This window comes from Neovison vison, chromosome 13 (assembly GCF_020171115.1).
Source record: "Neovison vison isolate M4711 chromosome 13, ASM_NN_V1, whole genome shotgun sequence".
Taxonomy (NCBI): domain Eukaryota; kingdom Metazoa; phylum Chordata; class Mammalia; order Carnivora; family Mustelidae; genus Neogale; species Neogale vison.
In genome coordinates, this window is record NC_058103.1 from 112,404,316 (window position 1) to 112,417,035 (window position 12,720).

At 42.4% G+C, this 12,720-nt stretch overlaps 1 protein-coding gene across 2 annotated transcripts in view; it reads right to left on the bottom strand.

The window, feature by feature from the left end:
• THSD4 (thrombospondin type 1 domain containing 4) overlaps positions 1–12,720 on the bottom strand; it is a 568,734-nt gene that overhangs the window by 103,506 nt on the left and 452,508 nt on the right. For both annotated transcript variants that reach the window (XM_044229667.1, XM_044229668.1), the window contains one exon: positions 4,369–4,573. In XM_044229667.1, the coding sequence (XP_044085602.1) occupies positions 4,369–4,573 (205 nt within the window). The remainder of the gene's footprint in view (positions 1–4,368; positions 4,574–12,720) is intronic.

Below are 12,720 nucleotides of genomic sequence, written 5' to 3' on the forward strand. Positions count from 1 at the left end.
AGATCAACAAGGAAAAAAGGCCTTAAATGACACACTGGACCAGATGGACATCACAGATACATTCAGAACATTCCATCCCAAAGCAACAGAATACACATTCTTCTCTAACGCACATGGAACATTCTCCAGAATAGATCAAATCCTGAGTCACAAATCAGGTCTCACCTGGAACCAAAAGATTGCGATCATTCCCTGCATATTTTCAGACCACAATGCTCTGAAATTAGAACTCAATCACAAGAGGAAATTTGGAAAGAACCCAAATACATGGAGGCTAAAGAGCATCCTACTAAAAAGTGAATGGGTCAACCAGGAAATTAAAGAATAATTGAAAAAAATTCATGGAAACAAATAATAATGAAAACACAACTGTTCAAATTCTGTGCGACCCAGCAAAGGCAGTCCTGAGAGGAAGTTATATAGTGATACAAGCCTTTCTCAAGAAACAAGAAAGGTCTCAAATACACAACCTAACCCTACAACTAAAGGAGCTGGAGAAAGAACAGCAAAGAAAGCCTAAACCCAGCAGGAGAAGAGAAATAATAAAGATCAGAGCAGAAATCATTGAAATAGACACCAAAAAAACAATAGAACAAATTGATGAAACTAGGAGCTGGTTCTTTGAAAGAATTAATAAGATTGATAAACCCCTGGCCAGACTCATCAAAAAGAAAAGAGAAGGGACCCAAATCAATAAAATCATGAATGAAAGAGGAGAGATCACAACCAACACCAAAGAAATACAAACAATTATAAGAACATGTTATGGGCAACTATACACCAGCAAATTTGACAATTTGGAAGAAATGGATGCATTCCTAGAGACATATAAACTACCACAACTGAACCAGGATGAAATAGAAAACCTGAACAGTAAGGAGATTGAAGTAGTCATCAAAAATCTCCCCAAAAACAAAAGAGCCCAGGGCCAGATGGCTTCCCAGGGGAATTCTACTAAGCACTTAGAGAAGAATTAATTCCTATTCTCCTGAAACTGTTCCAAAAAATAGAAATGGAAGGAAGACTTCCAAACTCATGTTATGAGGCCAGCATTACCTTAATCCCAAAACCAGACAAAGACCCCATCAAAAAAGAGAATTACAGACCAATATCCTAGATGAACACAGATGCAAAAATTCTCAACAAAATACTAGCCAATAGGATCCAACAGTACATTGAAAGGATTAATCACCACGACCAAGTGGGATTTATTCCAGGGCTGCAAGTTTGGTTCAACATCCACAAATCAATCAGTGTGATACAATACATTAATACAAGAAAGAACAAGAACCACATGATACTCTCAATAGATGCTGAAAAAGCATTTGACAAAGTACAGCATCCTTTGCTGATCAAAACTCTTCAAAGTGTAGGGATAGAGGGTACATACCTCAATATCATCAAAGCCATCTATGAAAAACCCACAGCAACTATCATTCTCAATGAAGAAAAACTGAGAGCTTTTCTGCTAAGGTCAGGAACACAGCAGGGATGTCCATTATCACCACTGCTATTCAACATAGTACTAGAAGTCCTAGCCTCAGCAGTCAGACAACAAAAAGAACTTAAAGGCATCCAAATTGGCAAAGAAGTCAAACTATCACTCTTTGCAGGTGATATGATGATTCCTGTGGAAAACACAAAAGACTCCACTCCAAATCTGCTTGAACTTGTACATGAATTCAGTAAAGTGTCAGAATATAAAATCAATGCACAGAAATCAGTTGCATTTCCATACACCAAAATCAAGACAGAAGAAAGAGAAATTAAGGAATCAATCCCGTTTACAGTTGCACCCCAAACCATAAGACACCTAGGAATAAACCTAACCAAAGAGGCAAAGAATCTGTACTCATAAAACTACAAAGTACTCATGAAATAAATTGAGGAAGAACACAAAGAAATGGAAAAATGTTCCATGCTCATGGATTGGAAGAACTAATATTGTGAAAATGTCTATGCTACCTAAAGCTACCAAAATCCCATCCATTTTTTTCAAAGAAATGGAACAAATAATCCTAAAATTTATATGGAACCAGAAAAGACCTCAAATAGCCAGAGGAATGTTGGAAAAGAAAGCCAAAGTTGGTGGCATCACAATTCCAGACTTCAAATTCTATTACAAAGCTGTCATTATCAAGACAGTATGGTACTGGCACAAAAACAATCACATAGATCAATGAAACAGAATAGAGAGCCCAGAAACAGAACCCTCAACTCTATGGTCAACTAATCTTCAACAAAGCAGGAAAGAATGTCCAGTGGAAAAAAGACAGTCTCTTCAACAAATGGTGTTGGGAAAATTGGAGAGCCACATGCAGAAGAATGAAAGTGGACCATTTCCTTACATCACACACAAAAATAGACTCAAACTGGATGAAATACATCAATATGAGACAGGAATCTACAAAATCATTGAGGGGATCACAGACAGCAACCTCTTCGACTTCAGCCACAGCAACTTCTTCCTAGAAACATGGCCAAAGACAAGGGAAGCAAGGGCAAAAATGAACTATTGGGACTTCATCCAGATCAAAAGCTTTTGCACAGCAAAGGATACAGTCAACAAAATCAAAAGACAACTGACAGAATGGGAGAAGATATTTGCAAATGACATATCAGTTAAAGGGCTAGTATCCAAAATCTAGAAATAAAACTTATCAAGCTCAACACACAAAGAACAAATAAGCCAATCAAGAAATGGGCAGAGGTCATGAACAGACATTTCTGCAAAGAAGACATCCAGGTGGCCAACAGACATATGAAAAAGTGCTCCACATCACTTGGCATCAGGGAAATATAAATCAAACCCCCAGTGAGATTCCACCTCATGCCAGTCAGAATGGCTAAAATTAACAAGTCAGGAAATGACAGATACTGGTGAGGATGCAGAGAAAGGGGGACCCTCCTACAGTGATGGTGGTAATGCAAGCTGGTGAAGCTACTCTGAAAAACAGCATGGAGGTTCCTCAAAAAGTTGAAAATAGAGCTACCCTATGACCCAGCAATCACACTATTGGGTATTTACCCTAAAGATACAAATGTAGTGATCCGAAGGGGCACTTGGACCCAAATGTTTATAGCAGCAATGTCCACAATAGCCAAACTATGGAAAGAATCTAGATGTCCATTAACAGAGGAATGGATAAAGAAGATGTGGGGTGTGTGTGTGTGTGTGTGTGTGTGTGTGTCTATGTGTGTGATGGAATACTATGCAGCCATCAAAAGAAATGAAATCGTGCCATTTACAATGACGTGGATGGAACTAGAGGGTATTATGCTGAGCGAAATAAGTCAATCAAAGAAAGACAATTATCATATGCTTTCCCTGATATGAAGAATTTGAGAGGCAACATGGGGGGTTTGGGGGATAGGGAAGGAAAAAATGAAACAAGATGGGATCGAGAAGGATTCAAACCATAAGAGACTCTTAATCTCACAAAACAAACTGAGGGTTGCTGGGGGAAGGGGGGTAGGGAGAGGTTGGTTAGGTTAAGGACATTGGAGAGGGTATGTGCCATGGTGAGTGCTGTGAAGTGTGTAAACCTGGTGATTCACAGACCTGTACCCCTGGGGCTAAAATACATTAAATGTTAATTAAAAATTTTAAAAATCATTAAAAAATGAAAATGAATATGGATGTTCACTAAATGACTTGAAAAAATCACTTTCCTTATATTATTTTGTTAACTCGTTAACTCATCTGTGCATGCTCATGTGAATTAGAAATTGGTCAAAATCAATTCTTATGACCCAATTTGCTTTGCATAAAATGCAATCAGCCAGCAACCCAGAAGGAAGGATCAACAAAGATCTAACTCTTTGTGGAAAGATCGGTAAAAATGGCCTCTCGAGGTCTATGATATTACCCAAAATGTCTGCAGCTGTTCAGAAGATACACACATACTCAACACATATACCATTGTCCTGGGGAAGATGAAGCAGAAAGAAGAGAAACATGGTTTTTACTTCAGACCTTTGGGAATGAAGCTCCAGACAGGATCACTGACAGGCCCTGTTCGAACTCCAGTAGAACGAAGACTGGCCTGTACCTCAGCTCCTCAAAGAGCCTCCCCCATCTCAGAGAAACCATTTAGCCCAGTATCTAGTGCATAACCATGTTTTTCTTGGAAGGAACAAAGGCTGGCTTAAATGTGTAGATATTAAATATTTATTTGCAAGGGCTTCAAAAATTTCCTCCACCCACGTTTCTCATGTTAAGGAGGAGGCCAAACGGTGCTTTGGCATTCTCCAGTGGCACCTTCTCCAAGTCCAAGGACATCTGGACACCACCGTGTCACGCTCCTGGGAAGGAATAAATCACCTGAGAGTGACAGACTGTTTCCTCTGGAAAAAGACCAAGCTTACCCAAATAGTTGTTGCTCTTGTGCATCTCGGTGATGTTGATTTTGGTGGCTCCTTGGGGGATCTCGACCACGCGATGGTAGCCCAGGCTGGTAAGGGCGTGCTTGAACACGCCCGACACAACCTGACAGCCTGTGTTGTCGCCGCCGCACACCCCGCATTTGTCCACCACCTTGTCTGAGCCCAGGTAGTCGTCACAGCCAATGCTCTGCAGAGAGGTGGAAAACAAAAGACTCTTGGAGCACATCACAGGAGCATGGGGGGAGACGGAGAGAGGAGGGAATGGAAGATCTTTTGGTGGGTCTTGAACTGACCTCCCTCCTGCCCCCCATTCAGCTCCTGCGGTGTCCAAGTGCATTCTTCCCTCACTTGACAGAGAGTCACAAAGCATCCACTCTGGGTAAGGAACTTCTTCTCAAGGTATGTGGGATACGTACACTCTGGGAGCAGGGGGGAGGCCACAGACAGTAAAACACAACACATAAATCAAACAGTATGCTTGGGGGTGGCAAATGATAAGGAGAAAAATAATGGAGAGAGAAGGAATAAGGAGACCGTGGGGACCGGTCACTTGTTTACACTGGCTGGACAGTGAATTTATCTTGAAAATCCATCCCCCTTGTTGGACTCAGAGAAGAGACCATCTGGGATTTTTTTTAAAAGATTTTATTTACATATTTGAGAGAGAGCATGAGCGGGGGGAGTGACACAGGGAGAAGCAGACTCCCCACGGAGCAGGGAAACTGACTCAGGGCTCATTACTGGGACCCTGGTATCATGACCTGAGCCAAAGGCAGATGCTTAACTGACTGAGCCACCCAGGTGCCCCCCATCTGGGATTTTTTTTTTTAAGATTTTATTTATTTATTTGACAGACAGAGATGACAAGTAGGCAGAGAGGCAGGCAGAGAGAGAGAGGAGGAAGCAGGCTCCCCGCCGAGCAGAGAGCCCGATGTGGGGCTCGATCCCAGGACCCTGAGATCATGACCCGAGCCGAAGGCAGAGGCTTTAACCCACTGAGCCACCCAGGCGCCCCCCATCTGGGATTTTTATATAAAGTTCTTTGGGACCATGATAAGTACTGTACAAAAGTACTGGACAAATTGGGATTTGTCCCCAAGTCCTTTGTTCTAAATGATAGACTGTATAAACGCTTAGCAAAGGATCCTCAGAAGTGGTACTCACAGGCCCAGTGTCTTATGAAATTAAAACAAATTTGTTGAGATCTGGGTCTCCACTGATCACAGGAGCTCTGAAGAGGCAGGAACAGCAGTATTTTCCTTGGCACCCCCAACGCATTTTTCCCAGGGGTAAAGAGGGAAGGGAGGCAATGGCCAGATGATCCACATATAAATAAATAAAGGGGTGATCCTTGTTCAGACAGGCCTATCAGCATTTAAAGGAATTCCACTGACCTTCCTGAACTTCCTCCAAAAAAGATTCTTCCCATTTCTCATTATAAGACCTTTTAGCTTTATCGTTCCCCTCCCTGTTCATGTTTTCTATTGGGACAATTTTTTTTTTTTTTGCATGAAAAAAAAATTAAACCTTGAAACAAAGGGCAAGATCATTATCTTTATGCCATCCTTTCCCACTTCTGGAGCTGATTCCATAGGGCTCACGATCATGCTTTCTGAACCTAAAATTTGGACGTGTGGTCTGAGCAAAGAATTCCATCACGTTTTTATGGGTAAATGGAAGGGAGCAGACAACAGCTTGGACAATGAAGTACTGAGATGACAGGATCAGTTCACTGGGTTCTGGGGATCGGGAATGACACTTGAAGTCAGAATGGGATTCTAAAACTTGAGACACATGTTTGCTGACTCACAGGCTTGTGTTGGTTCTCGAATTCTCAGAGTAATCATCAGACCACATCTCAGGGGGAAAAGTGGTCAACAAACCATTCAAAATCCACTTTTGGTTTTGTGGAATATCCTTGGGTCTGTTTTTGTGGGTCTTACAGGTCAAATCCTATATGCAGAGTCAAATCAGAGGAGGTTCAGGCTTTCCCCTCCAACCTCACACTTGACTGACATCTTTCTGTAGGCACGATACCTGTACGTTATTATTTCCATATTCCTGAGGGCACTTTAGTTCCTCAATAATAACTGGTCTCTTCACAAATAGCTCCTCTGTAAAACATTATTTCTGACAGTAACAGAACATCATCTCAGTATGTTCACCCACATCCAATTAACCTTTCAAAATGCCATGTTTGCTATGTATTTCTCCTCCCTCAACTATTTCTTGCCCCTGCTCCATGCACATTTTAGTAGAAAAATAAGGAAAATGTTTTCCATGCATGATTTCCATCCCTGACCCCTTGGGTTCTCCTTGGCTTTGAAAGAAAGCAAGAAATAAACAAAATACCACAGGTCTCACCAAATTAAGGACATGCCTCTGATTGTCCCTGATGGGGCAGATGGAGAGAAAAGTGGGTCGGCACACAGTCCGTTTCCTGTCTAGCAAAGCCTCACCCTCCTTCCTTTGCATTCCTGCTACCCAAGGACTCAGTTTGTCCCAGACCGAGCTCATCCTCACGGGGCACTCCAGTATAGGGAACGCTGAGTACAAGGCGTGAGGTAGTAATGAACACACAGGAAGTAGGAAAGCATATTCGCGGAATGACTTGGCTCCAGTGTAGGGTTGCTGGGAAGGATGAAATCAGGCTGGAGAATTCAGCTGAAGCGTTTAAGAATCTTGGTTTCCACGATGAGGAATGAGCATTTTATCTGACGGCATCAGCAATAACCACTGGATGTCTCAAAAAAGCAAGGGCCATGCTCAGATTTGTTTTCCGGGTGATAGGTTTGGCTGTTGTGGAGAGGGTCCCAGAGTGGGGAGAACAGATAAGCTAGTGAGTCTCTCTCATCTAAATAGAGTGTCAGGGATATTTCAAGGATAAATGAGAGCCCTCGAAGATGAGGACGGACATCCCACAAATCCTCAGCCCCCAGCCCAATTAGAATGGGATGATCATAAGGTTGGTTTCAGACAACCACAGCTAGGCTAAATGTCATTTAATCTTGTGAAACAGATATTATATTAAAATGCTCTGCACAGTTCCACCAATGCTACCCCACACGCCGGTTTCCTGCGTAGCACGGCCTCTCTGGAGGACTCGAGACCTAGGAAGGGAAGATTGTAGCAGTTTTTCCTGACTGACGTCCAGATGGCCTGGAGGTTGGTTTAAGTGAAGCCTGCAGCCTCACAAGTGCGACCAAGAACTAAAGGTGACATCCTGTTTCCTCAAGGTTGGATGGTGGCTTCCTTCTGGGGTCATTGTGGAAGACATCTCCACCACCATCCATACCTTTGGGGACAACACCCAGAAATGAATTGGGCCGGAATTCTGGCTTGCACCTTAGGAAGCTGGTCAGTTGGTCTCTGATGGGGATGACTTAAAAATGGTGGTCTGTGTCTCCAAACTCAGAGGTCTGTAGGGGCTTCAAGTGGGCACTTGAGTCTGCTGGACCTAGGTTTTGTGCTGGCTCGGCCACTTGGCAGTGCTAATCTTTGGATGTGTTAATTAGCCATCCTGAGCCTTTGGTGTTTTGTTGCTGGGGATGGTATGTGTCTGTCTCACAGCAATGCTGGGGGATCTAATGAGGTAAACATAGAAGGCACCTAGCAAAATGCCAGAATAGGGGGATTTCTCAGAAAACATGGGGTTTTGTTATTCATTGTCTTCCTATACTGGATTTCATCAGTAACCTATCCATTTTCAAGTAAATTCTATCATCACGTAACCACAGACCTGCTCCTATTTCTAGAACACTCCCTAGTACTTCCCAGTTGCAGACATTCTCTTCCTCATTTGGAGAAAGTCAGAAAAATCCAAAGAGCTAAGGAAAAAAGTCACCTTTCCCCATAAAGGTAAGGGACGTTGCATGGCCCCTTCACCCTCACTGCTCCAACAGCGCCAAGTGAAAAGGGACAGGATGAACATCTGCTCCTCGATCTACTTTTATTTCATTCTTTTTTTATTTTTTAACCATGTACTTCGGTTCCAAAGAGATATTTCCAGCTGTTACAAAGGCAAATGGACAACTATCAGACATCCTTAGTATTCTTCTAGCGATTTCTACAACATGTTGTAGGAGAATTTTACACGTTGCAAGCCATCACAAGAGAAATTGCTCAAGAATTACCCCCAATTGTGTGCCAAATTAACCTAAATAAAATTTCCTGAGGGAGATGAGTCATCTGCATGACATGTCTGGTGGTGGATTTCACTGGGAGGAGGCCTCCGTACGTCCTGGCAGGGTAGGCCGGTGCCAGGCCTGCAGATAGTATGGCTTCTGATTCCCTGATGGGAAGCAGATGTTTCTGTGTGTGCTCAGTAAACACACCAGATATGGCAACCCCAACTGGCTGGCTAGATGACACAGACAGGTAACAAGATGTGTCTTAATAATTGTGCCGTCACAACAGGGTGGGGGAATATTATTATTAAAATGATAAGTAGCTAACACCAATTTAGTTTTATTTGTAGTAAGCTAATTTGTGGGAATACATACAGATGCCAGAACTTTTATTCATGACATTCTGTTGAAAGAAGTCCTTTGCATAAGGATAAATATCTCTCTCTTATTACTATTAGGAATGTACATCAATACAACCTTCCTGGAAAGCCATTTGGTAATATATACTGCTTGATCCCAATTCTTCTATGAATTTATGCTAAGGAAGTGATAAGAAAGCAGGCCAATGATTTCTGTAGGAAGCAGCTCATCACAGTTGTTATTATCAATTAAAAAAAATCAGAAACATTTTAAGTGTCCAACATAGAAAAACAGTTAAACAATATATAGAAATTCTCTGGAAAATGCTGGATGGGTCTTTCTCCCATTGTCATTCTCATTAAAATCTGCCAGCACTTATGACTGCCTGTTTGACCTTCAGTATCATTCAGGAAGTATTTCCTGAGGCAACCCCTACTATGTGCCAATAAGTTGTAGACAAGGAGACATGAGGGTAAAACAAACATGATTCCTACTTATGGTCTAAATCAGTGGTTGACAAATGACAGACCACGGGCCAAATCTGGCCCGCAACCTGTTTTTGTAAATAAAGTTTTATTAGAACACAAACCTGCCCATGTGTTTACTTACTGTCTAGGGCTGCTTTTGTGCTGTAACAGCAGGGTTGAATGGTTGCAACAGAGATAGCATGGCCCCCAGCACCCAAGATATTTATGATCTGGTGCTTTATAGAAAAGTTGCCAACCTCTGGATTAAATTGGAAGGTGGACATGATCCCATGATTCAGTACAGTATATCGAGGCAGGAGGGAGATGTGCAGAGCCCTGTGTGGCCAAGACTGAGGACTGGGCTAAAGCTTCCAGATTTACCTCTGCTTGCCCTCACCTATTTCTGATATGCCACCCACTCGACTTCTCCCAATCTGTCTCAACCCTAAAACAGAAGGCAAAGAGCTGCCATCCTCTACCTCATAGTCTTCAACTGTTGTTGTTGTTGTTGTCTTAAGCAGAAGAAACATACTTCTCAAACAAAACCTCATGCAGAAATGCAGGATTCCAACATACAAAATGAGATAGGATTTGGAAGTTCAGCATCTCACCTTCCTATCTTCTCCCTCATGACCACGGTTTCTCAACCACTGCTCTAGGGACATTTGGGGCTAGAGAGTTCCCAGGTGTGGAGGCCTGTCTTCTGCATTGTAGGATGGTTGATGACACCCCTGGCTTCTGGATGCCAGTGGCATTTCTCCCCTCAGTGGGACAAATGAAAATGTATCTAGACATTGCCACATGTCCCTGTAGTAAGAGTCGCCTTCAACTGATCAAGAATTAACACTCTAGCATAATCCATAGCTCATGGGACACCAGAGAAGAGCATGATAGATCCCCCAGAAAGCATCAGAACAATGGAAGTTCCAAAGAAGCACCAAACAGCACTCTGTCCATGTCAGAATCTAATGAGCAAAGAATATTTATTATCCAGTTTTTTAAAAAACTATTTCCACACTGCAATCAAACTAACCAGTATCCTAGGGCTCTTCAAGCTTGCCATCTGGCTTAATTTTAGTGTGAGCAGGATTACGTACTGGAAAGAGCACGGTGCCTAGTATGCAGTAGGTACTAAATAAGTGTCGAATGAAAGAGTAGCTGGTTGAGGCATCAAGAGATCAAAGTTACAGGACAAATTTTCTCCCTCAACTGCTCATCTCTAAGGTGTCTTCTGGTGCTGAGCTGTTTCTGAAAAAGAGAGGTACAGCCCCAATGTGAGGAATCCTGCCATGTCTAAATTCAGAGGAATTTGCCGTATGTCGACAAAATTAAATTAGAAACAGGAACCCATGGGAAACAAACTGACACTGTCATTCATTTGAAGAGAAGAAACGGTCCACGGGATGAAAGGTATTTTGGCTTCCCTAATGAAGGCCATTGTGAAACTAGTGATCTGGTTTTAATCAGGCTTATGGTTGTTGCTTTTCAGTACCTTATCCTGTTTCATTAGAGAATAGCACCTTTACCCAGTGACTTCAGTGGAAGAAAATGTTGGCGCTCTCGTTGGATAAAGTTGGGTGAGAATCAGCTGCAGTGATGTTTACTAATCTGATGAAAGAAGCCCCAAGAGGGAAACACTTCACATGCTGTAAGAGAGTTACCACCCTCGTTGCCATGAGGGTCGTCTTTCTGTGGAGAGTAGGGGTGCTCCAAACTAGAAAGTGCCAATGCTTCACTTTCATGGTCTTCCTCCAGGTGGCTTAAAATGGGGACAGGGGGGAATGAATGAATAATGACAATGACAACTGCTTTTATTATAAAAATGAGGGATATATTTTTTTGCACTGAATAGTAGAAACCTCTAGACTTCCCTTTTACTTTTTTTCTATGATTTTATTTACTTTGTCAGAGAGAGTGAGAAAGAGAGAGCACAAGAGCACAAGCAGAGGGAGTGGCAGGCAGAGGGACAAGTAGGCTCCCTGCTGAGCAAGGAGCCCAACCTGAGCCTCGATACCAGGACCCTGGGATCATGACGCATCCTGGGATCATGACCTGAGCCGAAGGCAGACACTTAACCAATTGAGCCACCCAGGCGCCCCTCCGCCTTACTCTTTAAAATGTACGGCTGTATGGTGAATTCTCTGTTTTAAAAGAACTCTGTTTAAAATACTTGGTCAGAACAAACACATTAAAAAATGTTCAACATCACTTGGCATCAGAGAAATACAAATCAAAACCACAGTGAGATACCACCTCACACTAGTCAGAATGGCTAAAATTAACAAGTCAGGAAATGACAGATGCTGACGAGGATGTAGAGAAAGGGGAACCCTCCTACACTGTTGGTAGGAATGCAAGCTGGTGCAGCCACTCTGGAAAACAGCATGAAGGTTCCTCAAAAAGTTAAAAGTAGAGCTGCACTACAACCCAGCAATTGCTCTACTGGGTATTTACCCTAAAGATACAAATGTAATGATCCGAAGGGGTACATGCACCCTGATGTTTATAGCAGCAATGTCCACAACAGCCAAACTATGGAAAGAACCCAGATGTCCACCGACAGATAAATGGATAAAAAAGATGTGGTTCATATATACAACAGAATGTTACTTGGCCAACAGAAAAATGAAATCTTGCCATATGCAATGATGTGGATAGAACTAGAGGGTATTATGCTAAGCTAAATAAGTCAATCAGAGAAATACAATTACCATATGATCTCACTGATATGTGGAATTTAAGAAACAAAACAGAGGATCATAGGGGAAGAGAGGAGAAAAAAAAAGACAAAACCAGAGAGGGAGACAAACCACAAGAGACTCTTAATCATAGCAAACAAACTGAGGGTTGCTGAAGGGGAGGAGATGGGGTAACTGGGTGACGGGCATTAACGAGGGCACATGATGTAATGAGCAGTGGGTGTTACATAGACCGATGACTCACTGAACTCTACCTCTGAAACCAATAATACATTATATGTTAATTAGTTGAATTTAAATTTTAAAAAATGGAAAAAAAAGAAAAGTGATTCAAAAGTATCAAACTTAAAAAATAAACTGTATATATATTTAGAAAAAAAGGGAAATACTTGGTCAGATTGTATGGAAACTCTATAGGGCCTCAGGAGGGGCCCATACCATGTGGGGCAGGTCTTTCAGATACTGTGGCTTGGGGTGGCCAAGGGGTCAGGACTAGGAAGTTTCCCGGAGAAAGGAGCAAAGAGACACTGTCTGCATTCTGTAAGATGAAGTTCTGGAAGCAAGTATTGGCAAAAAGGCAATGGTGAGTTGGGTTGATGACTGTGTCCTCGGATGGAGGCTGTTTGCACCCTGGTCTCATTTCTATGGCCGCCTGGGCTCAGGCAGCCTGAAGTCTACAGG